At 37.0% G+C, this 27,651-nt stretch overlaps 1 protein-coding gene across 3 annotated transcripts in view; it reads left to right on the top strand.

Moving 5' to 3' along the window:
- Positions 1–27,651, top strand: part of CDH13 (cadherin 13) — a 482,776-nt gene that overhangs the window by 79,372 nt on the left and 375,753 nt on the right. For all 3 annotated transcript variants that reach the window (XM_057401919.1, XM_057401917.1, XM_057401918.1), the window contains exon 2: positions 10,193–10,301. In XM_057401919.1, coding sequence (XP_057257902.1) covers positions 10,193–10,301 — 109 coding nt within the window. The remainder of the gene's footprint in view (positions 1–10,192; positions 10,302–27,651) is intronic.

Raw genomic sequence — 27,651 nt, 5'->3', positions numbered from 1 at the left:
AAAATGTACAACTACATGCTGTTTTTCCCCGGGTCATGCTTTTTCTAAACTTGGGAGAGTTAGTACAGGTTCTTTTAAGCTTTTGACTCTGTTCTTGCAATTCACTGGAAATACTCCTCAAGCAGCAGCTGACACTGCCAGAAAGACCTGGGTCCTTTATTTATTTATTTTTTAATCCTTTTCTATTTATTTTTGATTGACCATAGGAGCTTGAAAATTACTTCCTGTTGTAAGTAAATGCACAAGCCTTTGGTAAAATGAGCAGTGATATAACTTGGGTCATATCAGTTAAATGAATTAAAAATATGTATGGTAACTAGCTTGCTAATAATAAAGTGCAGTCAATACTCTTCTTTAGTAAAAGGAAATAAAATCACTTGAAAACCAGCACTGAACAAGAAAACACAAAAGTGCAAATTTTAATAATTACCTTTGGAATTGAATTCTAGGCTGAAATAAGATTAAATTATGCTATAAATCCTCTGAATTTATCAAACAATCCTTGTTAAAACAGTTTAAAGATATACATATATTTAAATATGTATGTGCAATATAGAAATACATGTATGTATTCATATATCTTCATTTCATTCAAGTATATTTCTTCCCCTGTTGTAGTTATTTCAAAGTTGATCAGTTATGGTCTTTCTATTTTATTGGAACTTTGATAACTTCTTGCAGCAGCTGATCAGCCATCAAGGTTAACGAGGAATTGCGGTGCTTTATTCTGACAGGCATAAATGGGGAGGGGTGGGGAGGAGCAAAAAAGGACTTCAATGAGATTATAGAGTAATTGTATAGCTCAATGTAACATGCTGATCTATAGAATCGTACTCCTTAAGCAGGCTGACCAGGCAAGTAACAGCTGATTACTTCCATATTCCTTCCTGGAACTTGTGTTGTATGCGTTGTAAAGAAAAGGTAAAATAGGTAATATGTATAAGTGTGGTGATCTTGACCACAAAGGGTAACTGACTGCAGTGACAATTACTTCAGCCTGTACATCTAATAAAGGCTTAAATTGTGGACTATTTATTCACTATGTTTTAAGGTTTCATCCTGAAGGAAAATTTAGCATGTAGGTGAGCAGTTTCTAGTTTGTATTGTTTCATACTTTGCTGGTTTCTAAGCTCAGTTCGCCCTCCTATAGGCATGTAGTCTGTACATGATGAAACAATATTTCATCCTCTTAGCTAAAAAGAAATTTCTTTTGCATTTAGTTTACATTCTGAAATTATTTATGTCCATAAACTTTACCAACCAAAACAACAACTGGAATACACCTCTTTTTTTCCTGGAACTAGTAAATAGGACAAAGCAGAAGTACCATATATCGCAAAGAGCCACTTACATGGGGTTTGGTCTGATTTTCTGAGACTCTGTAAGCCTTATCTCTTATTGCTTGATTATGTCTTTCATAATTCCCTCTTGCAACACTTGAAACCACTGGGTAATTTTAGTTATAGTTGCTAGGCTGAGTTGTAAGTGGTAAGTTCTTTCAACGTTTCATGAAAATGGAAAGTTGATCAGAAGATAATGTGTTGAGATACCTACTGGAAGAAAGATCAAGATAATTAATGAGCCCTGTCCTTACTGAAAGAGAATCCACTTATGAGTTTGGTTTTTTTTAAGCAGAAATCTATAGGAAGCAGGACTTCAGAATTATTTATTTTAACACTGTCATACTACTATTGTTCAATATGATTTGTAGTAAAGAAAAAATAACTGTGTAATGGACAGATAACTTTGGGCAAAAAACAGTCTATAGCTTGCTCCACAGAATATCTTGTCCTGTTCTTGTTGAAGTCAAATAAAATTGGTAGACATGTCTGCAATGGGATTCTTGCCTTGTAGCAATTTCCCAGTTTTTAAGAGTCTTTGGGTGTTAGGATTGTGTTTCTCCCAATACCCTTGAGGGAACTGAGGGACTTACTTGAAAGCATTCATTTTGGAAGAAAAAAACCTTGCATTTATGACAGTGTAGGGGAAGGTCAAAAAATGTTCAACAAACGTTTTGAAGCTGAAAACCAGACATTTTCACTTGTCCTTTTATTTTTGAATACTGGGAGTTGGTTCCAGATTTTTTAATGCTTCAAGGTGATAGCACTGTGCATGTGTTTCATACTGAAACTCAAGCTATTCTGTGAAAAATTGTTTTCAGCAAGCTCATTTTCAGTTTTAGCTTACCAGTGCAGAAGACAGATGTTCAGTGTTACACTAAGTTCAGTTCTGTGGTGCAGTAATAATTGCTTTGTACTTTGTGAAATATAAAAAAAGATAGGTGGAAGGTTGCACTTTCTTTGATAATGTTCACACTTTTGGGAAATTAAACATGTATTCTATTCCTTACTGTTTCCAGCCATCCCACTATCTGTTGTAAGAAATATGATTTTAATTTTTTTCTCTAGTGTCTTTTGCCACATCAGTGTTTTCCTGTGTTAAAAAATGACTCTGCCCCATGCAACTGCATGTGAAAGGTTATAAATGTGTTTAAATAATTCTTAAATTTTTCCTTTTTTAAAAGAGAGATCCATACTTTCAGCCATTTAAATGCTTCATGAAGTCATTACAACTGGTAAATAGGATAAACCTGTTTATTTCATTAGCTAATAAATAACTAAAACATTTGGTGTAAGCAGGTCTTTGAAGAGGCTATTGTTTTAATGCAGCTTATGTTTCAGAAATTCCATACCTTGCAGTATAACCAGCTCAGGACTCTGACTTCCAATGTTTCTTTTTTATGCCTCTTTCACCAGTGTGGGAGTGCTTTTGAATGGCTCATTTGCATTACTCTGTGCCCTGTAAAATGAATTTATTATGCAGCTTCTCTAAATAGGCTAACCAGTTGTAATCTCATTCCAGTGGTGAATGGGTTTCAGCAAAATATGATTACTTTTTTCATAATGTCTAAAATAAACAAAAAGCAAACTTGGAGCCCAATCTGCTCTTCTGATTGAGGAGTTGTATTTGTTAAATGGGTTACTAATCACAAATGGTAGGTATTTACTTGCTAAGTAACTGAGTAATTTAAAATATTACTTTGAGCACAAGTAACACATTTTGGTTTCTGCTATTAATCATTCAAATACTTAATGAATCAGGTTGATAGTTACTGCCTGGATTACAAAAATCTGGACAGTATTCATATATGTCTATGTAGATGAAGCAATAAGTTTCTTTTGCACTCTGAGCCATATGGGTGCAAGCCATCTTAAGCCTGGAAGCTCTCCTCTGTCGGTATACCCAGTCTCAGCTAATAAGCTCTACTGAGAGGGGAGGTTAAACTTGAGGTCCATGCTGGAAGGTGGGGTCCAGTCACTTATGAGCAGGGTTAGTTCCCATCTGGTCAGAAAGGGCATAGATTTGACAATGCATGAAGGTTTGCATCTGTGTCTGTATTTCATACAGATTAATCCTGACACTGTTTGCTAAAGCAGCTTAACATTGTTGTAGCTAAGTGGAAGTAATACCTCCATTGAAGTCAAATTTTTCAGCTCATGTTGTATGTTAGTTAATTTTGGAATGATTGTGACCCATCAGTATGACAAGACTTTAAAAAGGAAAAGTGGATTTTTAGGAAGCATTAGGCAACATATTTTGGGCTTAGGGAAATATTATCATTACCACACCCTGGAGAATGTTTATCTGGATTTTTTTTCTGCATTTTGCACATGTGCTAACTTAAGCAGGCACAATGAAAGGTTACTGAGATGATCAAAGAAGTGTATCCTTACAGAAGGAGATTGAAAGAGCTCAGTTTGTCTAGCGTAATAAGTTGAAGATTTAGAGAGGAGAAAGGTTAATTAAGTTATAAGACAAGACTTGTACTAGAATAAATGGCTGTAAATTGACCATGAACAAATTTATTCTGGAAGTTACAAAATGACCATCAGATTAAGGATCCAGAGTTGTGGAATGCAGGAAGAATTACTCATGATCAGGACCGAATGATCCAGCTGGGAGACATTAAGTTGTGCCTGCTTATGACACTAGGGGTGGGGTTTACTTTCAGGTCTGTATAAGGCTTTTATGGGTTCCCAAGTCAAGAACTCTAAGCTAGCTCAAGTTTGAATGGGTGGACGATGTATTAGATGCATTAGAGTTTATTAATGAACTTAATTTTATGGTAACCAGATTGCAGGGCAGACTGTGCTGGTCTTGCACCCAGCCATACTTTTCGTACTATTCTGTGGGCACTGGCTTTCACACGGTGACCCAGTGACTTCATTCAGGGAGCAGACGTGGCTGGAAGAACAGGAAAAGTGATTGGTTTCCAGGGAGGTGTGTGCCTGGGGAGAGATGAATCTTCACAACTCTGGCTTCAAACAGCGGTGACAGAGAAAGGCTCCCATATTTTCCAGTACAATTATCATATTATCCTTCACCCTCAGCAGTGTGAGCTCCAGAGTCACTCTAGGCTCTGAACAGACCCTCAAGTCATTATCTTAGCAACCTGATAGTGCCTCTTCCAGAGGTCTTGAATTTCAGAAGGAAAGTAGCTGTCTGTCCAGATACTAGTGCTGGCAAATTGCTTCTTGAATAGCTTAACAGGATTTCCAGTGTCATTTTTACAGAATATGTGACAAAATTCTTATAGTAAACATACATTCACAAGGAAAGTGCTCAAAAAAAGAAAGCTCCTGTTCTAGCCTCACAAAAGATTTTGTCATATTTTGTTTCCGCTTCATGGATGCCTACCACAGTCACACCACTTAGTGACAGGAGAACTGAATTCATCTGAACCAATAAAGTTATTCTAATCTGCATTTTCATAGCCCACTCTTCAGTACTCCAAGCATGACTTTCACTTTTAGGACAGAGCTATGTGGTAAATGGATAGGTAGGCTCTTTAAAAGAATATTTATCATCCTTGAAGAATCTTAGTGCCAAATCTTAATAGCATTTCTTACAAAAATGACTGGAATTCACTATCAGATGTTGAGGAAGAGCTGTAGAGATTGTGAATACTTTTTTTCTGAGCCTCTTTCCTGATAAAAAGGAGAGAGGTTAAAACCTAAAACAGTCAAAACTTTCCATCAAATATGAAAATAATTGAATAAAAAGTCCTCAAATTGTAGTACCCTGGAAATCAAATTAATGCATTTTGTGTTTCATTTAATTTAGACATTTTGATAGATAAATAATTCAATATAACTTCATGCAATGTTAGAATACCTTAGGTGGTTATGCCAGTCAGAGGATAAGTTATTCAAGATTTGAGTTTTTTTCTGTTCCAATTGATGTTAAAGAATACAGAAGACAAGGAGAACTTCAAGTCCAGTCTGTACGTGATTTGATGAAACAATTGTCTTAGGACCTGCTGACACTGTAATTGGAGTTTGCATAATACAAAATCAGAACCTTATTTAAAGCAGTGTTCTTTTTATTCTGTTAAGTGTCCATTTGTTAATTTCATTTAAATAACTCATTTAAATCTTTAGTAAAAACCTAAAATCAGCAAATAGCTCTCACTGACTTCAGTGAAAGCAAGATTTCATCTCGTCTCTGTAAATACTTGTGATTGTGTGCTGCTTATTTCTTGTTTTTCTTCTCTGGTGGCTCCCTCCCTATATGTTTTTGTGGGTCTAGTGCTGCAACACCTGAAGATAGAAAAGTTTTAAGATTCAAAGATCTTGATCTCTGTGATAAAAATATTTTGTCATGTGCAATTAAATTGAGTGTTGGCAGTTCTCATTATTTTGATTACTTTTTTTCCTCTCAGTTCTCAATGTTTTTTACTCACTTCCAAGTAAATGAGTTGAATAAAAAAGAAACCCCCAAACAAAAAAAAAACCTACAAAACCAAACACTCTGAACAAAAAACCCCACAAAACCAAATAAACCCTTAATTTCTCAAAAAGTGACTCCCAAGTTTTGAAATTTTGAGATTATTGCTGTTACTAAAAATGAGTGTGATTTCTATTTTGACTCTTCTTTTGTGGGGTTTATGTTGGCTTGTTTACCTTTCAGATTGTTCTCCTGAAGTCACAGGTACAATGTGGTCCTACAGAATATTACCTTATGGAATGAGATCTGTTTGCACTCATTGTGTGTAAAATTCATGTCTGGGCAGCTGAATTTCACAGGTGTTTGCACCATTTACATCTCTAATTAAATAAAGCCTTGCACAAGGATGAATTTCACACCATAAGAATGTGTGCGGAATGCAGTTAATATCCTGAAGCTTGCACTTTTGTGACAGTTGATCTCATACAGCTAGGACTAATGAAGATGTGAGGGGTTTTTACAATAAAAGGTGGGGAAATTCATTTCCAAAGTGAGGATGTGGCCAACCAAACAACCTGAATGGCATTGCTTCATGTGCAGTGACAGGACAAGTCAAAAAGGACATAGAGATTCTGGAATTGTTTGGAAAGTAACTTCAGAGGCTAACTTTCAGTCACCAGCAGAGGAGCTAGAAGAACCCTGGCTTTTGAGATGAGATAATACTCAAAGGTAGTTAAACATCACGGGATTTATGAATTTCCTCTGCAGTATGGTATAAAATGGTCAGCCTCATTTGCTTTCCAATCCATGTTCAATGTGAGCAGCTTTCAGTGTAAATGTTGAGGTCAGTCAGGGTCACCAGCATGTGTGTGCTGTTTTATTAACTAAGAAAACCCAACGGTGTTCCATAGGATTCATAATTCATCAGAAGCATAGTTCTAGCCCAGTGTCCAAACTTGCAGAGACGTTAACTGAACTTGTGACATTTCCTTATAGTGACTGGCAATAAATTCTGAAAGACGAGTGGTCAGGATATTAAAAATGAGACTTTGCTCTGTACATATCTGAAAAGCAGTAGCTTATGCAAGATTTGATTCTGCTTGTCAGTGAATGTAGGATCTACAGGTCTGGGTAGTGAGGACTCCCTGCTTTGCTTTCAGACTTCCACTCATTTAGATTTTCATGAGTGAGCTAATGATTGCTGCACAATTGTCATTCTTTCAGGAACGTTTCTTTTACTAGTGGGTGAAGGATCATTTTGTACTACTTGCCGAGTACTTACCTGACCGGTGAACAATATTTATATATTCTGGATTCTACATATATGATGTTTAAACATTATTTTCAGCATATTTAGCTGATGTCTTTCTTTAGAAAGCTATTGCCCATAAACCCTTTCCTAATAGCCAAAATTATGAAATCTACATACTGCTTAAATTCAGAATGTATTCTGCTTTGAACAATGTTCTCTTTGCTTTCAACATGTATCTGCTTTTTTTTTTTTTTCAAGGTATATTAAAAGACTTTTTTTTCTCCCAAGGTGAAGAAATGAAACAAATTATTTTAATGAGATACATTTACTTCAACAGAAGTAGTTTCTTCATAAGAAAAATAAATTAAAAGAATAATTGTGCTTTTAAAAGATAATTAATTAAAAACTCTGTGTGATGACAAATTTAACATCTTGCCTGACACATTGAGAAAAAAGAAAGTGCCTGGAATTGCACAAGTAGAATAAAACGTTCCATTTCACAGCAAGGCCAAGCCTGAGTCTTGTAATTATTTCAAAGGGAGTAAAGGTCATTTTCTTTTTGCTACATCTGTATTATGTGAGGCTTCTGTATCAGGCTTACAGAAGCTAACTCATGACCTATTTAGATTGCCCAGATTTCAAAGTCAACTTGTACTGTCACAAATCTGACAAAGTAGACGTATTCCCTCTTTAAGTACTCACATACATGATGTCCAAAGCAGGCTTTTTATTTATAGCTCCATAAGACTAGAGTTTGAACTTTAAGATGCCAGTAGCTGGGAGATCAGAACATGATTTGTCTCTTACTTGCTGTGTTAATCCTTTAGGGGAAGAGTTGTTTGTAATTAGATTTCAGCATCTATTTCTTGGGCTATTTTTCTGGTGGGAGCTTGTTATATAACTTTGCAGCAGTTTTTGCTTGCATTTTGAGATCAGAAGAATTTTCCTTCTGCTGTGATTGTATTTTAATGCATATACATTCAGCAACACCATGAGTGAGACAGTACCTTAAAAATGCACCTGTGCACAGAAAGTGTGTGCAGAAAATGCATGTATAGCCATCTTGCTGGGCATGTGACAATTTAAATGAATATAAGGCCATATAGGCTTTTAGGGCTTTTTATGACCAGTAATCAAGCTTTATGAACAATTTTGAGGCTGGGTTCTGAATATTCACATTTGCAGATGGTTCATATTTGAAGACCAAAGGTGACATGTCCATTTTCCATCCCTTATAGAGCTCAGAACTTCCAATAAATTCAATAATTCCAATCAATAATAATTCCAATAAAGTCAATAATTGAACAAGGGATTAGGCAGTGTGCTTTTAAGCGTTTGTAAGAAAGGCAGCAGTTATGTGGCTATATTGAAGTGAATAGTAGTCAAATGTATTGTACTTCGCTTGATGTATTACTTCAAGTCTTTGTCTTCTTTCTTGCTGATCCTTCAAGGGGGCAAGCATAGAGCAGGTCAGGATGGGAGGCAGAGGTGTCTGTATGCTGAATTTAGCTACCACCGGCTTAATGAACATGAAATACCCTGCCTGTTTCTCACAGTTTGCTAGCACTTCTAGGCGAGCTCTTACGGCAAAAGTCATTGACATGAAACAAATGATCCAGCAGTTGGTTTCAATAAGAACAACTAATGCAGACCAGGTGGGGTATTGCTGGTTTTGGTTTTTATAAATGGGATCACATAAGACTCATAGTGAGTGAAGTGCATAAAAGGACAGAGCAGACAATGAATTGCTTTGATTTAGCAAATGGACTGTGAGTAGTGGTTAAGAGGAAAACATACAAATGTTAACATTTTGCAGGGTGTCTCTGTAGGATTGGGATGAGCATACCCAAATGATAATGTGGTGGAAATAGATGTGTGGGATGCTGCTATTGGGCTGGGAGAAGTGAGAGTGCGGTTTGTGAGTTGGGAAATGAGAAAGGAGCCTTCAGCGTTCACCTGTGTGGTATAGGGAAGAAACTGTCCTCACATTACAGCTGGAGAGCTTTATTTTTAAAACTGTAATTGTGTTGAGGATGTCTTGAGTAAACAGACCCATCTGTGCAGGGCCACTTGAATTTTAGAGCAAAAGTAATTTGGAACCCCTGTGTTTGACCATTTTTTTCTTGGTTGCTATGTGTGCTTTCTCTACTTGATTTTTCTTCAGCTGTCCGACAAGAAGGGGTTCGCTATAAAGACTTTGAAATCAGAGTGTTCTGTACACCACATGAATGTCAGGATTTGGAAAACATCTTTGGAGGTTCTGAAACAAAAAGTACTTTTGGAAATGCGGTTGCACATATATAGGTTGAAAAACACAGATTTAGCTTTTCCTGCTCTTGAACTTGCCTCTTTATGCCTCTCTCTTTAACCTTTTAAACTTTGTGATTTTTTTTTCTTGCTGCTTCTTTCTTGGACGTTCTTACCCCCATGTTCTCACTTAAAAGCTGCCGAGAAAAAAAACCTTTCAGGTTGTTGTCTCTATTCAGGGACAGAGCACAAACTTTCAGAGACCGAGATTAGCATTGTACCTGTTTCCAACCAATTTTATTTTGCTTTGAATCTTCCTCCTTTGCTGCAGTGTTCCTGTGGTGGTAGGGAACTTTGATCATGTACTAACATTAACACAAACTGCATTCAACTTTAACCTTCAGATCCACCCGTACTATGATTTTTTTCCCCCACACATCTCATTTTCAGTCTTCCCTGGGTGTAAACAAGCTCATGATTCCAGGTAAAATGGGCAAACTGTGGCTCAGATAGTTAACCCAACAGTTTACATTTGTTATCAAAAAAGTTGTTTTATAGAGGAAACTACTGTGATGTGAATGAATAATTCCTTCTCTAACTTGGTGATTAACTTTCTGAAACTGTTTGCCCATTCTTACCTGTTTAAACTCAAAAGTGCTTAATTTAACATTATTAGCAACATTACATCCTATGTTTTCACTAAGATAAATAATATTCTTTATTGGTAATCTGAACTGAACCTTAAAAGATACTATTTTGCAATTTCTGTGCCAGCCCACATACATAAAAGCAAAAACCTCACAAAAATAAATGGTAAGCAAGATCTGAAGGGGAAGTTTTGTAAGGATGGAGACCAATGTTTTCTTTCATAAGCACAAAGCCTAAACCCAGTATCATTCCCAGAAGCCAACATGATGGATGAATGAGTGGATGCTGAACTCCATTTCCTTTTTCTTTTCCCCTTAGGTTCTGCTGCTTGTGTGTGCAGATTTAGAATGTGTCCCTGGATTCCAGCAAAAGGCTTTTTATATCGAAGAACCATTTCAATTCACAGAGGACCAACCAGTTCTGAAATGTAAGTTATTTTCATATGTTATTATTGTGCAGAAATAATAATTTCTTATTTATTGATATCACTCCTGCCATTTATCAGAAAGCTGGTTCTGTACATAAGATTTTGAATATTGCCACGATTCTGTCAGGGTTCACCTGCATTAATCCTATATCTCTACAGAGTTTTGTCCATGTATTAGTGGTGGCAAAATACTATATATAATGCACTAGGATAATATGAATATTGTAACAACTTAGGATCATCTACTTAAAGTAAATTTACACTGAATTTTTTTATAGTCTTTCTTTTAATGTGGAAGTCGGAGCTTTCCTATAAATATTTCACTATTAATTAATCTCTGAAACTCAGATTTAGAAACTTGTATCTTAAAAGTTTAATTCAAATCAATTGGTGCAAAACAAAGATTTTACATGAAGTTCAGAGGCTGGATGAAGCTTGTGATCATCAATGACAGCAAATTGTTACTAAATGCGTTGTACAACTATTCAGTAATATTTCCAATGACCAGGTGTCACATTATAAAATCCAATCTGGTGCTGTAAACTCAAACCATAAAACTGAAGGAGGTTTAAGATAACACCAGGACTTTTCTTTCAGTCCTGGTCTTAGCTCATTTGAATACTTTGGTGCTACAACTTGTTCTTTCAGTTCTCTTGTGTTGGGACTTGTGTTGGGACTTGTGTCAGAATAAGCTAGTACCTTATCCAATGGTCAATGACTTTGAAGACTTCGATACCAAATACTCTCATTTTTGTAACTTTCAAACACACCAGTATTTTTACACGTGATACCTGTTACTAATAGTTTCTTATGCTTGGTTACTTGGTGTTGAAGCAGAAATTCTTTAGGTATGCAGCATGAGGCAGTAATGCCTGGCTACATACAATCTGCATACAGTATTCACATTCTACCATGTGGTATCATAGCAATATCACTCAAATGCGCACATTTTCCAGTTTCAGTTCCCTCTAGGTATTACTGCTATATGTTGGTATATTCTCCCTATTACACATGTTTGGATGAAAGTATAATTTGTAACAGACTTAACTGGTCAAAACGTCAAAATTAGTTGCCAGGGTCTATTGAAATGGCTTTGTTAAAGTTGCTCAGATGCTAAAATAAACCCTGAGGATAATATTTTTAGTCTAAGCATTTTGATAAATTACTTAGTCTGAGTTGCATTTTCAGAGGAAATTTAGATCATAAGTATTCACAGAGATACAAGATTTGTTGTTCAGTTTGGAAGAGAGATTTCAAATTTCTGATCTCTTTAAGCAATTTTGTTTACTTTGAAATGTTGATTTCAAAGAGTTGATGAGCACATTTTGGCTACTTTGGAACTTTGAGGCTGTAGTGTAGACAGATCTGCTACTGATTTTTGCCTGTCCTCCCAGACACCTAAAGGATGACTTGGCTAAGCCAAAGTTGACTGGACTGCTCTCTGGTGACCCAGCAAATGGCACTGACATGAAAGTAGTGCAATAATTAAGATACCATCATTAATGTGAGGAGGAGGGAAGAGCAGATTTAGAAATGCCTGGAAACAATCTTCAGAATCAAATTATTTTAATAAGCAAACACTAGATCGTTCTAATATGTAATGTTTGACAAAGGCAGGCTGTCGATGCATGATCCTGGTTAATTCAATCACTTGTAAACAGTATGTCTTTCATGCAGCAGCATTAAATGTCTTCACAGTTTCTTCATTTTATCTGTCAACAGAATTGATATTTTTAATTGTCTGTTTGAATACACTTTGCATGCTCCTGCATCTTTTTATACCCATTACCTAAGACTGATGTAATTTAGCAGTTGCATTGCAATGTGAGACTTACCAGGGCTGTGTAAATTAACAGAGCGAATATGCAGAGCAGTCCTATAGCAGGGATTATTTTAGTAGTCTTCAATAAGCCAAGGAGCTCCTTAAGTCTGTTTTGAAGTGCAATAAAATGGTCTTTCTTCTTCAAATCTTCAATTAAATATAGTAGATTCTGTATATTTAATTGCTAGTATCTCCCTTGTAATTAAATATAGGTTATGGCTGATTCTTACGTATTTATTACTTTTACATATGCAATGTTAATTATATTTTACATTTAGTGATGGAAAGAAGAAAAGCCCAAAATGAGGTTACAAAATCTTGTTCTCATTTGTTTCACTTCTTATCAAAACCTACTTCTAAGTTTGTTACTACAATTACCTCAGTACCCAGCCTATTTTCCTATTTTTTCATTTAGTTTTTCTAAATTTGAATTTATTTTTGTTTTTTCCATCATACTCCTTTATCTCCTTATAACTTGTGTTCTCTATGACCACAAGCAAAATCAGACATTGCTTTCCTGCTTCTGGTCTCACCATGTCTTTTCCTTCGGAGCAAATTTTTTACACCAGATGTTCTCTTGATGTACTGGGAGAGAATTCAGAGTCATTCTCTGAAAATGCATGGTGATTGTTTTAACAGTGAATCATGGTACTGGATTTTTCTTCCTTATAACATTTTTGGTTTAGACCTAGGACCATCTTTACAATTAACTAGAAAGGATCATAAAGGCTGCTACATTTTTGATAAAGTGGCAGTTGACAGCATTTAATTACAGCTTTTACACCTTTCTGAAACATTTGTGGCCATGAAATGGTTCCCCATCAGAAATCTTGTCGTTGGCAAGGCTGACAGCTCACTGATAGTGACAATGTTCTGTCATGCCAGGCTGATAGAAACTTCCTAATCAGACTCATCAAAAGTGGAAATGTAATTGTGTTACATTAATCATGTTTATACTTAACATACATAAGTCTTGTCTTTTGGGGGTATTTTTAATTGACAATGAATCAAATAGTGCACTTGAAAAATTGAGGCAATTAACATAAAAGCGTTAGGCAACGTGTTGTGCATGCTAAGCTGGGGAATACATTGCTAGTGATTTAAATGTCAAAACAGAGGCAGTTTTGACCCTTACTCAAAGCTTTAATTTGGATGTTAATTAATGGCTGACCTCTTCTGTCTCTTATGTGATAGATTGCATGTTTCAGAGCTCAGGCTGCTTCAAGATCAGGGCTTTGTCTGTCTGCTTTTGGATACTTTTTTATTCTGTGAATTTAACAAAGACTTTTCTATTCAAACACGTTGAAAATCTTTTTTTTTTACCCGTACGATGGGAAATATATTGGTCTGCTTATTGTTAATGTTTAAAAGTAGTTCTTCTGTTGTCTAGCCAAGCTGCAGCCTTCAACAAGCTTTCTTTTGTTCAAACTGAATAAAGCCTGTGGAACAATCAGAGAAGACCATTCCTACTATTACAATACCGTGTGTGTACATGGATCACAGCTCAAATCACACTCAAGTCAAAACATTTCCTATTGATTCTCAGATGATGTCATGGTAGATTTGGGATTTATCACATCCATGCTTTCCACTGATTACCATGCTATTGACTGTGCCAACAGCCTTTTTCTGTGACTGTTTCATGCTCTCAATATCATTGCTGTTACTCTCCTGTTTATTCTGATCCATACACTTGATTCATACACTTTTGATCTCACACACTTGGTATATCTTCCCCCCTTCACTACTTCACCTTGTGTAAAGCCAGTGTGGCAGCCACATTCACCATATTACAATATGCAAAGCCCTCTACAGAATTTTAACATGAGGTTTCACATATAAACACATATTCAGCACTGAGTCTTAGCTCTCAGTGCTGAAGAGTGCAGATTTAGGGTGATTGGAACTACAGTTGGTAGTTGCAGCTTGCAAAAGAACATGTTGAAGTGAGGTGAGGTTTTTGAATTAGTGATTTCTTGCAGGGAAAACTGTTTAAAATGACCGGATAGTAGCTAGATAGCTATGGCTTTTCACCTATTAAGGTGTACATAACTACAGCTCATCCTTGTTGAAACATAATTATGGCTTTTCAAATTAAAGTAGTCTTTAATGCATATTCAATTCTACAAACATCTTAAAATTACTTTCATTTCACATAAATCACTATGCTAAGAAATGTTCTTTGGAAAACGCTGAAAAATTACTTGGTTTCTGTGTTTGGCATGTGGTAGCAGGTTCTACAGAAATGTCTCAACTTCTCTACCCAGATAGCTGAATGCTTTTTATACTCTATATCTTAATGTGCATATACCCATGTAGAGAACTTGAATAGCAGAGCTTCAGTTCTGACACTTATATACATGATTAAGACTAGGCATCTGGGACTCTTATGCCATGTGGACAGAAATATTGGTCAGGATTTGAAGCCAGACCTTAGGGATAACTCTTAATCACATTGCTCTCATTTAAATGGCTGTAGGAAGCCAAACTCATGTTACTAAAATTCCAGGAAATACCTGGAGGCGTGCAAAATGGTTGTAAAATTTTTGAAGTAAATTTTGGAAGTGGCAGATCGGGAACTTTACATGTTCATGGAGGCAGAGTGAGAAGGATCTTCAAAGAGAAGATCCTTCTGCTCTTAAGTATTCAAGGTATTGCTTCTTAGTTGAAGTTTGATATCGAACTCTTACATAGAGGGAGAAAGTTGCTTGCTTACGTATTGCAAATGTGTTGTGACTACGTAATATGGAACATCTTATACGTGTCTCTGAACAGGTGTACGCAGATGGATGTTGCAACATAACAGAATATTATATCATCTGTTAAACTGATTTCACACATGATTAAGGGAAAACAAACCAGGAAAAATTTGTGGTTGAGTGCCAGGTGGTCAGACAGTTGCTTTCCAAACAGTGTGTGTCAGCTTATTAACAGGACCTGAGGGGAAATGAGTTAAAAATAGACTGTTTGATTTTTATGCATATGCATTTAATTAAAGTAGTTTTGGAAAAGGTAGGGCATTACAATGAACAATTGGAAAGAACTGTTTAGTCTCTGAAAAACATCTTCGGGGCTAAGTCAGAATCTCTCAGGGATGTAGTCAGCCCTTGTAGAGTAATGGAGGAAAAGCCATATGAGTTGGTGAAACCTCCTCCTGACACTATAATTCCAAGGTGGAGGAAAGAAAGACCTAAACTCTGGAAGTGCCTTGTCTCTGCTGTTAAGAAAAGCCATGTAACGCTGGTTTAAAAACAAAAAGTAGGTGAGGATATTTGGGGTGACAGTGAACGCTGTGTTAAAGGGTTAGTCTGGATTTAGGAAGACAAAAGTAGCAGAGATCTGATTTGTTTCTGGAGACTTTCCAAGAGCCATAATATTTTGCAGATAATAGGTTTTTGAAATATGTATAGGCTTTGGTTGGCTGAAGCACGCCAGCTGTTCTTCTAATAGTCTAAATCAATGACCAACTGGTCAGTATTAGTAGGATGGGCCTCTTGCTCAGTGCAGTGCAAACCCTGTATTAATGATGTCCTCAGGTGTTTCCGTGGAAAACTCTGTTTCCAGCTGGCAATTCCAAAACAAAAAATCAGATTAAGCTATTACTCCTTAACTGATTAACAACGGAGGTGAAGAAGCAGCCTCTTTCTCTGCAGGTGTATGGATATGTTGGAAGGCTGTAGGAAGATGTGTGTTGTTTAGCTTTGTCACACTCATCAAGCAAATAGTCTGACACGCTTATGGCTGACAAAATTTAATAGGGTCATCTTTCTGAGGAAACTAGGGGTAGGGGCATATGACTTCTGGTTTTAGTTTAGAGCTGGGGTCATGCTGAAGAAGCTTCAACATCAGCCCAGCCTTGTCAGGAGGAAGCTGTTGTTCATATCTGACAAACAGATGCACTACAGATTACTAAATGCTGAGATGTTAATGCATTTCTGTAGTACCTATCTTTGTATTTTCACAGACTGCTTTTCTGACAGAACTTTTAATTTGAGGATTTCAGGAAAACACTATTTGAAAGAATCATGGCTAGCTAAAGTTCTCCATTACATTTCAAAGTGCAGTGCAGACATTTAGCATGAATTAATGGGAGTATGTGAGGTTAAATCTTCCTTTAAACATAGAATCTCATTTAAGTTAATGATATCTTAAAGCATGCAAGTATTCTTGAAAATAAATGTAGATGTAGTTCATAATTAATTCCTAGCTTTTAGGTTTTCTCTCTGCTAATCCAAATCAAATTATAACTTTTCTAATGTAATTATGCTTATGCTTCAACTTGCAGATTTTCTTTCCCTTTGCTTATTTAAAGCAGTCTTCCCTGGGCAGAGCAATCTGTATGCATCAGCTATGGCATGCTTTAATGGACACATATCCTTTTTACATAGCTTTTTTGTGGCGTGTGATCTTTCAGTCTTGCTTTGGGAATAAGTAATGCCAGTAGTAAACTCATGAAGTCATTCAGAAATTTATTAGATTAGTGTTTGTTTTTTTTTCTAGCTGGAGGCTAGTGTTCCTGGTTTTGTCTTATGTCTCTGTTCAGCTCATCCATCCAAATTCTTTCCTCTAGTAAAGCTAAAGAAGAAAATTTTATGGATTGGTTCTAAAAAGACTGGTCATTTCAGAACAACTGTGCATATTAGTATGCCTTGTACCTCCTGCTTCTTCTTGGTTAGACAAGTGTAACAGTAGATAGTGGAGGAAGTGCATGTCATGTTCTGTGATCTGAATACTAACTAAAATGCTCATGTTTTTTTTAGCCCCTGAAAAAAAAAAAACCAAACCTGGTGGGTAGTAGGATTTGCTGAAATAAGAAATTGCTAAACAAAGCCTGCCTGGAAGGGATTACCTTTAACAAAAATCTGAAGTTTCTGTACCAAGTAATTATTTTTAAACATCATGAAAATAAAATTGGTAGCCCTGGAAAGGCCTAAAACATGATTTCTATAGCAATCTGGGATGTTGTTTTTCAGAAAGAAACTCCACTTTCAGTGCTAGCTTTGATTTGTTTCCTTTCTTTAAAGAAAAAGTTAAAAATGAAAATCAGTGCAACCTTCTCTCTCTTGGCTGTAGAGAGAACTGAAGCAGAACTGAAGGGCTATTAAAGAAGGCAGCAAAGTAGAGGCAGCACTGGAGCAGCTTACAGGTAGCTGATAGTGAAAGAGAAGCTCAGTGCTGAAGCTGTAGCTAGCATTTGAATATCTTTTGACACTTTCAAAACACTTGCTGGCAATTACCAGGACTTAAATGCAGCTTAGACTAAAGGGCAAACTGCAGATCCCTCAGCTGCAGTGTAAATGCTTTGGCTAGACCTAGGTTTATGTGTGAACTGAATCGTCCTGTCTCAGAATTTCTACCAAAATACTGAAAAGCAGGTTGTAGAAAATGGGTGCATTTTTAAGTTTATTTACACTATATAGTATAACTAGAACATATTTATATACTCTACCAGGCATTCTGATGAGAAACATTGTGTAAAATGTGTTCAGGCATGTGGGTTTTGTTTACCACCTTTTGTGTAGCTGTGAACTCATGGCAAGAGAAACTGCTCTGGTTTGCTAGAAAACCAAATTGCCTGATTACAAATAGGATTCCTGCAGACTTTATTTCATTTGAAATTTTAATTACAGTGCCAGCTCTCAACTCCTACAATAAAACAGTAGGGAGACCAATATAATTTGACCTTTATAAAACATTAACACCAACCTATACAAAAATATAACTTCAGCTTTAAAGAACAAATACACTGGGAGGCAGAATTCAAAGAATTATGAAAATACTGTGTGTAATATTTTTACTTGTGGAGAAAATATAAAAATAGTGTGGACATCAAAGTGATGGTATGTTTGGTTCCCTGTAGCCATCTTCTCATACAAAAATGCTACACAGTGGGCAGAAGAGTCTTTTCATGGTTTTATCATGCATTGGGGAAAGTGGTCCCACTGTGAGACTTAGAATAAAGGATACCATACAAACCATATGGGAAATGTTGATTTACAAAAAATCAAAGCTTTTTTCTTTCCCTCGAAGAGCCAATTCAGGAATCTTCAGGGGTCCACTTGTTCCACCTCAATCTCTTCTTGTCTCTTCTCCCTTGCTATATTCCCTGGAGGGTGAAGTATTCATGGCTGCCAGCTGTTGAGAATTGCACCCTGGGCCAAGCGCTCCTTTCTCCTGGAGAGTCACATAAGGAGATGGGGCTGAAGAGGAACAAGGAGAGTGTAGGACAGTCCTATGACTGTGTTGCACAGCAGCGTCAATGCAACAGCACTATTGGAACATGAAACTGTCAATGGTATCAGCTCCCAGCCATAATAAGCACCATAAACAGTCACGAATATGAACACATTTTGGGTTAACTTTGGCTAAAATAATCTTCAAGTTGTGGTGTGGCACCTCAAAGTATTTTGTAGTTCTGTTATCATGGAAAGGTGATTAAAAGTATGCTCCAGGTCTCCATTGTCTTTTAATATTATTCAAAGCATAGTTTAATCAATTTTTCCCTTTCTTTGTGAAACTGAATTGAAGCTGTAAACAAAGGGTACTTTAAATGAATTGGGTTTTATGTCCTGTAATAGAAATCAAATTTGAAGATATTTGAATCCCAAGGTTATAAGCTGCTTTTATGTGACCTATAGCCACTTTAGTTTTCATTGCTTGTTAGACAGGTGAAGCATTAACTGCCCAAATCTGTCATTCTCTAATTGCAAGCCTGATGTCATGTTTCAGTACACATTATATTATGGGTAGCTGCTGTTAGTAAGGTGCACTTATTTCTGTGATGCATAAAGCTAAACACCAGGTATACTGGGGAAGAGAAAGACTAAGAATGTACACCGATTTCTGGAAAGGGAACATTTCAAGACTCAAACTTTCACCAACCTAATGGTTCTTAGGCCCATTTAAGGTTGCAAGTTGTCCTGAAGAGCTGTGGAGTGGTATGTCTGTACTGCTGTTGGGAACAGCATAATTCCAGTAATTGCGCTGTTTGCACTCAAGAGGCTTTCTCTGCTGTCCTTGAGGAAGGAGGGGATGAAACATCTGTGGCAAAATGGCTCCTGCATTTTGGTGTGCAATGCTCAGCCTCATCCCGGTTGACCAAAACATTTCCTTAGATCTGAAGGCCAGACAGAAGCATAAGGGAGCTTTTTGAACTCCTCTGTATGAGTCTGTGTTCAAACATGATGCTGCATGCAAACAAATGATACAAGAGGGTATGAAGGCATCTATTAAGTATCATGGTCAGGGAACTTTCCAGGGTTTCATTGTGACTGAAATAAAGTCCATGAACTTAATTGTCTATGAATCCTAAAAATCTGTGTTTGGTTGTCTAGTTACTACTGCTTTGGGGTTTCTTTCGGTGGTTTTCTTTGGGGTTGTGTGTTTGGTTTTTGGGGTTGTTTTTTTTTTTTTTTTTTGTGTTTGTTTGTTTGTTTTTGTTTTTTGTTTGTTTGTTTGTGTTTTTAAATCTTATCTCTTCTAGGCAAAAGTGGCATTCAGCTTGGCTTGTATTTGTGAAGAAACAACTCACGCCACACAAAAGAAAATGGGAAATAGTGATTTTACAATATTTTCCTTGAGGAATGAAAGCAGTACTGTGGGAGTTATATACTGTACTTTGCAGCCAGAGACCTGCTAAATTTTTAAAAGTTAGATTTGTGACACAGGAACTGGTCTAAAATTTTCTTTAATAATAGAACCAATCAGGTCATTCTTCTGATTAGTAAGAAAATGCAATGCTCCAAATGTTCTGTAAGATTGGTTGTTTCTTCTGAGAAATGTCAGATACTATGTAGGTAGGCAGAAGTTTTTGGCATAATAGAATAGCAGTTTCTATTGATTGTAAATCAAAATAAAAAACTTTATTAAAAATGACATTATTACTTCTGGCACTTTACTTTTATTCTTTGAGACACTGTCTTTAATAGCTTCTCCAATAAAGTTAGAAGACACTGAAGGATAGAAGCTTTAACACTTAAATAATAAATCTATTAATCTTAATGCTTCTGGAAATACTAGGCACTGACTACTAACTACCGTTTTTATAAGTCAGCATCATTTCCCAGAATTGTATGTTACTAGCTACAGTTAGTGCTGATAATTAATTGATATGAAATTACTAGTTCAATGAACAAGTGCTGGCCATGTTTGACTTAACTCTTTCTGGCATCATAGCTAGGCTTTAGATCCTGATTTAACAAGGTATTTAAGCAGCACCTTAATTTAAGTTCCCTCTACACTCTACATAAATTTGACTCTAATTCAGCATACCATAGGCCTAAATTCAATTAGCTTGAGCACAAGCTTTTCCATACGCAAAATGTTTCCCTTTTGGGAAAAATCTGGCAATGACAGAACTGTAAGGTAACTGTTACCTAGGCAGAAAGAAAAGGCTCACAAGTTTTCTAGCATGTGTTCTCTGTGCTGAAACAAGATGTGGAGTGATCATGCTTAGAACCATAAATACAGTAAGAAGTTCCAGTTTCCACAGATGAGTGTGATTTCTGTTGAAGTTTGTTTTTACTGCATAAATCTGTGCCAAAACTCTCACTCTTCCTAGCTGTAACTGCTACTGGATTTTAGGTAACTGAAAAAAACAAATCTAGTCTAGCTTTTTGTGTGTTCTCTTAATGACCTCTTAAATATGATGAAGCTCTGGAGAGGAATGAGTACTGAAAATAGCTAGAGGAGGCTCATGCTGCGCTCCTGCTGCCTGCAAGGATGTAGGTGAGAGCCTCAGGAAGCCAGGCTGCTGGCAGGGCTCCTGCTGAGGCAGGCTGGGGGGAACAGCCCTTGCTAGAACAGCTGGCACTGCCCCCAAGAGAACTGACAGATTTAAAAGTTTAATAAGGATATGAATATTTGCTAAGTAAGATTAAAGGCCAAGCTTAATGTGATCAGATTGGAAATGATAGGTTACAGGTAAAGGCTGTAAATTTGTTCTCTGTCTAGCTTTACTGCTTATACTGGTCTCTAATGCCAGGTCTATAATACAGTATTCCTGCTGGAGCTGGGGGTTTAGAAAACCCAGGAGCAGTCCCCACTTTCAGCTCATCCTCTGTGAAGGTATCTGCAGTTTAATAGAACATTGTCAGTTGGGAGGGAGCCAGTTTTGCTCAACATGAAACCTTGAGTGCTTATTTCCATCAAGACAACAGAGATTGATAATGCCCACAAAGATCAGTCAAAGAGCTTACTTAGAACAAAAGAACTTTATAAGGTATCCAGGCACTGCATACTTCGCATGGCCTGCACACAGCAGCCTCCTGGGGTTGGGTAAGTGTGAGGTGCAGTAGGTGTGATGGCACACGCTGAGCCAGCTGCAGCTGAGAGTTGACTCAGTGGTTGGGTTGAGCTCTGCAGAGAATGGCACCCCCTGCCTCCCTGGGCTGTAAAATAACTCCAAACCCAACCAAACAAAGAAAACCCCAAAACAACAAACCTCTCCCAAACCCACCAAAAAACACACAAAAAAAAACCCTACAAAAAAAAATCAACCAATCCCCCATCAAAGCAAGCAAACAGAAAAACCAAAAAAAACTGAATAGAATGCTCAGAGCAAAATTCAGTTCAGGCAAATACAGCACAGTAGAGAGCAAACCTCTGCTTCTCCCTGACCTCTCACCTCTCTGTGATGGGATTTTATGTGCCATGTAGTTTTTCTCATCTAGGCTTTACTGAGGAGCATAGCTTTTACATATGCCGTATAACTAGCAGAGTGAAATCTTCTAACTGCACGCATATATGGTTTCTGCTGAAACTTTTTAACTTTAAATTTAATTACACATGGATTAAATTAGTGACTCCATAGCCTGATATGTGGAAGTTTGCCCACTTCCACATGAGTGACAATTGTTGTTTGGGTGCCCGCTCACTGGAGTGCTTATACTTCTTTAATGCTTAAAATAATAATAATAAGAATAATAATCTGAGATGCTTTAGTGATTTTAAAATCAGTTTTTTAATAGGTATTTTAAAAAGAATTCAGGCAGCTGAAATTGGGACCTGTTTGTGATGTGTGCAAGAGAGGGTTTGAATAAATGATTTCAAACTACATAAATATGTTTTAAACATCCATTTCAGCAGGAAGCAGTGGAAGCAGTGCCTTGCTCTGGATTTTCAAGCCACATGCAAACGTATCATCCCTATGATTTGCTTTTTCATTTTTCCTGCGGTGATTAATCCAATACAACTGAAATGGTTCCAACACATCTTGTAAGCTAGGAGGGTTTTCTAGGCTGTAGAGGGGATAGTAGAGGCTCTACTAGCTTTAAACAAGCAGAGCAGCTGAACTGGAGACTTCCAGATCCTGGTGGAATACAGGAGCTACTGGGTACATGAAGAACTCATGGCTCTTCCTCCTCCCCCTTACAGCTTTGTAATCCTAGAACCTTACTTATTTTTGCTGCACCTGCTAGAAATCCGCCTTTTTCAAGAGGAATGCTTTCTGTTGCATTGAACTTTATTTTATTCTGGCAAGTAAATGTATTTTCTTTTGGATTTGATTCTGGTGGAACCCTTTCCCTCACCACCTCTGCTTGGCAGCTGAACCCAAAATAAATTATTTGCACAGCTCCAATGGCATCAGTAAATTGATTTCTGTAGAACACAAGACTGTATTTCCTCTCAGGAATGCCTGAAAGTGATCATTATTAATGATAAATGCCAATAGAAATTTTGCAGAGAAATTAATAACTTAGATGTTGTTATGAAATGAGAAAAGCAACATGGATGCCCTTGAAGGATCCTGACCATTTCTCCCTTTGTGCATCATCTGCTCCTTGTTCATGAATAGATTCTAGGAAAGCCATTCTTTGATTTATCTGCTATCTGGCTTACCCTATTAAGAGAAGTGTTATCAAAAGCAAAGGAGATTATGTAGCTGTGTTACATGGGCCTGCTGTCTTGCATGCCTGCAGGAGACATGGATGGTTAAGATTTCACTTTGGGTTTTTTTTGGAACAGAGCCTAAGACCTCAACCCAAAGTGATTATGGTTGATTTCTATGAGATCACTGGATTTAGGAAGCCCATACTTCCTCAGCTGTGCTTATTTCAGAGACTTCAGATGCAAAAACAACGGAGAAATTTTCCCTTGAAATAAGGGAATGAAACAGGGATGAACAAATTATCTTTAAAAAAGAATTTTTGAATAGCAATATCTCATTTGCTTCTAATAAATTAACCTGATCTTAAACCCCCTTTTCTGCATTGCTGAAACTAGCAGTTGTGTTTGCCAGTTGTTCTACTGTCAAAACTGAACTCTGCAGTCAGTCTGATGCTCAGTAATGAATGCAAATAGTGATGTGGGTACTTACCTCCAACTTCTGTGCTTAAAAAAAATCTAATTAGAAGGATTACAGGAATTGAAACAAAACTTGGGAAGTATATATTAACTTTTTTTTTTTCAGCTGAAGAAAGATAGAATTATAATCTACTATTTTGATCTGAAGCTTTCTAGGGTTTATTAGAAAACTCTTGTGTTACACTCAGGAAATCTTACAGGAATTATAAAAAGTGCTGAACTCTGATCAGCAAATGCAATTTGTAGCTCACTTCATGCAGTTTTTCTGTTTTACCTTTTGGAAAGTAAAATCAATTTCAGATTAATTTTAACAGGGAAGGGTTGAAATGTAAGTCAGCATTTGCTCATGTTTCTACTGTGTTGCTGGGAAGACAAAGAATTGTGATAGATATTATCAATAGCAGTGCTAGACTCAAAGTAAAATTGGCAAACTCAGTTAAACACTTTCTTGCCTTGCCCTGGCAGACTTAACAAAAAACTAAATTTTAAGTTATCAGTGCACAAACCCAAAATTTATGATGAGATTTAGTAGTTTTCCCCCTACTTGTCACCATGTTGCAAAAAAGCCCAAAAACATAAGCTATTATTGCTTTTGCTGTGTTAGAGGTTCCATTTTGAAATCTGGAACAGGGTTTTTTATAGTTTGAAAATGTGTTTGCTGTAAGTCAGTACAGCATAATTGAAGCAATAAGGGATTTTGTTCTTATCCACAATCTTTGAGATATATTTAATAATCCTTTATAATAATTTTTCTGCTATGCTGAATTATATGTTGATTCTTTTTTACAGTAGCTTCATTGCAGAATTCCAGAAGGAAAACAGGCTTTTAGATGTCAACCCAAAACTCTTTACCATTTTGAATACAGTATTACGTATAATTCTGTGAAGACCTAGTCATACATCACTTGATTTCAATGGAACAGCTCTTACTGACTTTACTGAGAGCTGGCTGAGGCTCAGATTGAACTGTTGCCATGCTATCAAAAGCATAATAAGCATTTTGATTCAGTTTGAAATCTCTTTCATGGTCTTTTATTTTAGCTCAGTAGCACATACAGTCCTGCTCCACCTAGTAATATGTAAGGTACTGCAAACCCAGACTGGAGCTTTCAGGGAGACACTTTAGAATTGATTTTAAAAGTAAAAAGTAGTTAATTTTTTTTTTTTTTAATTGCAAATTTTGATGATGGAGCTATTGCAGATGCTGTGTTATATAGAGGGGGAGTCTGGAAGATAAGTTTATGGCTCTGGTTGCACACACTCCTTTGGCCAAAGTTGTAGAGGTTAACGGCTGTGCTGCATGCAGAAGTCTCTGATCATTGATTTTTAGTGGCTGCTGTTACAGAAAGTAAGAGTGGCATTTAAGAGTGACAAAGCACCTTATTAAAGTTAATGCCTTTGATTTGCTTCAAATCATCCACAGTCCATGTGGACCTGCCATAATTTATAACTTGCTTGGTCACAGCAATAAGTCTGAAAACTGTCATGTAATCTGCATCAATGCTTGTGCACAAGAGAAATTAGACATATTGCTTACTAAAGTTTGTATCGTGGCATTTATCTCCCTTTGCTCAGAAGGTTGCCTTCAGCTTAATTGGCGTGTCTTATTATTTATATTGCTAGGAAAAAAAAGGATTAAATACAGGAGAGAAATATAACAGAGGTTGTGCTTCATACGATAAATAAAAATCTATTTCTGTTTGTTTTTAAACATGATAGATGTGGCTAGGTTTTTCAGTCTTCCCTGCCTCACCCCCCAAAGTCTTCAGCCTCCTGAGGATAATCTTAATAGGATAAAGTGGCCTTTGAAAAGCAATTAGCAAGATTCCTATGAACTGGTCCATGCCATGTGCCATGCTCAAACCCCTCCTGATTAATGCTCATCTTAATTCCATTTCTTGGGATTTATTTACTCATTTCACATATAATGTGTTTAGTTCCTTTAACTCTGCTCTGTGATTTGAAAGCATATTGCTGTATTTCAGCTTCACGTATAGCTGTGCTTCTGCTTTTTGCTCTTGAGAGCAGATGGCAGTCTGCATGCAGGCTGGTCACTCATACACTTCTGCTGCCCTGCAGCCAGGAAGGTGAGGCCCAACAATCCAGGACTACTTTTCACTAACATGGACTAACTAATGAGCTTGATTGCTTCAAGTTCAGGGTAGTTTGAGATAGGTTTCTTAGGTAGACACAAAATGATTTCCAGCATAGGGGCAAGAGAATTGTATGGCACTCTGAATACTCAGTGTGTCTGAAGGTACTTTGAACTGGGATCCCTAGTAATCAAAACACAAAAATCGCTATTTGTATTAGATTTTTCATAAGAATCTGATGCAGCAGCAACATATAGGTTATCTAGCAATGGAAAGGGGAGCTTAGATCACACTCAATGCAATGTCTGATCAATACCAATTATTAATATTGTAACAATGTTTATGGGAAATGGGACCATTGAGGAAGACACTGGGTTTCTTAGGATGAAACTTAGCTTCTTTAGCAACCTTGTGTTGGCTCTCTTGATTATATTCTAGAGGATCATGTTTCCGAGAAGGCATACAGCTTCCATTGTAACAAGCTCTGTGGGAGGCTGCTCTTTCTTAATATGTACTGTGTGTGCTATACTCATGAAATTTTTTTTTTTAAACTTTCCTATGAAATTACAACATTTGTCTCTCATTATCCAGTCTCCATCCATGGCCAAATTTTGAGAATTCCAGGAAAAGCCAGAATCCTTTTAAGTGTCTTCCGGCAGATACTATTCAGATAGTTAAATAATAATGCTCCATTAATGTACTCATTTCACTGAACTCATTTCGTATGCTTTTGAGAACACCTTTTGTGAGCTGCACTTCTTTGTTTTATGTTTATTTTGTTCCTCAGAAATTAGTGCAATGGGATAAGCAAGGTCCCTACAACCTAACAGCTTCCTCAAATGCTTCAAGAATCAGCCCACCTACAAACCAGAAATAAGCAAACAAACAGATCTGACCAGAAGGTTTCAGCAAGCGGCATGTCTCTCTTGTTCTAAAATTAAATGTGATACAGAAGCTGTCCCAAAACAGCCTGTCTGGGGGGAACAGAGAAGGAACATCCATTACTGAAATTACATCCTATTTACACCACATACAAGCATCCTGTAGCTAGTAAATAATTCTAACTGCTTTAAGTAATATGACCTTTGAGGCAGGGAATATCTTCCTACATCTGTTTTCAGTTAGTAAGAATCTTAGTGTATCACTTCTTTAAATAAATGGGGATTTGTACATCTTCCAGGCTTTACAGTACTTTATAAAATGTTAAAAACATTAAAATAATTCAATATGTTCTTGAAAAATAAATATGGATAGGGCACTTGAGGCTTGGGAGTTTTGAGCTGGGATGTTTCCCAGGGTTGTTTGTGGCACTTTGTCCTGTGCACTGGCTGTTTCTGCCAAGCTGGGAATTTAATGCTGAAGGGACCTTTACACCCAAATGGTCACTTAGAGCCCGTTATACTAAATAGGTATGGGTCACATCTGAACTGTGCTGAGTTGTTGTCAGCATCTGCTGTCTTACTCCTTTATGGGCTCTTTCAAGATCTTTGCAGTGTTTTCTACCTGCACGTGCTTTTCTTTAGGTGGTTTCTCTGTGTATTGATCTTTAGCCATATGCCTTTGTAACCAACTATGGCCTGGGCTGCATTGTCATCAGCGTGACCAGCAGGCCAAGGGAAGGGATTCTGCTCCACTCTACACCTCTACTGCCTGAGGGGTGCTTAATGGCACTAGGGCCAGCTGGCACTGAACTGCCTGTATGCATACCATTAAATACTTACTCTCAAAACCAGGGTGGCTGCATGCAAGCTGCTTACTGTGTGTGATACTTGACTTATGCATGCTCTCAAACTAGCTCTGAGAATGTATGCCAGCAGGATGCAACAGAGAAGCGCAAACAGAAAATAAAAGGAGTGTACTAAATGGTGTTACAAGTTTGGGTGTAGCATTTACCAAATGTAGCATTTCTCTATCGAGGACTAAATAGGGAAGGAAAAATTTAATAGTAAGAACTGAAAAAAATGCATAACATTACTGGAAATGCATATGGTTTTATCAAATTAAGACCTTAGAAAAATCAGTGCTTTTCCTTGGCCCTGCTTATTGCACAATGTACATAAGCACTCCCAGTTAAGTCACCAGGCTGCTAGCAAACTTATGCAAGCACTCATGAGGAAAGCATATGTTTATG

This window comes from Pezoporus wallicus, unplaced genomic scaffold (genome assembly GCF_028554395.1).
Source record: "Pezoporus wallicus isolate ANWC-B61680 ecotype Strahan unplaced genomic scaffold, APGP_CSIRO_Pwel_v1 contig_7835, whole genome shotgun sequence".
Classification (NCBI taxonomy): domain Eukaryota; kingdom Metazoa; phylum Chordata; class Aves; order Psittaciformes; family Psittacidae; genus Pezoporus; species Pezoporus wallicus.
Note: the sequence above shows the minus strand (reverse complement) of the source record. Positions and strands in the feature narration are given on the sequence as shown.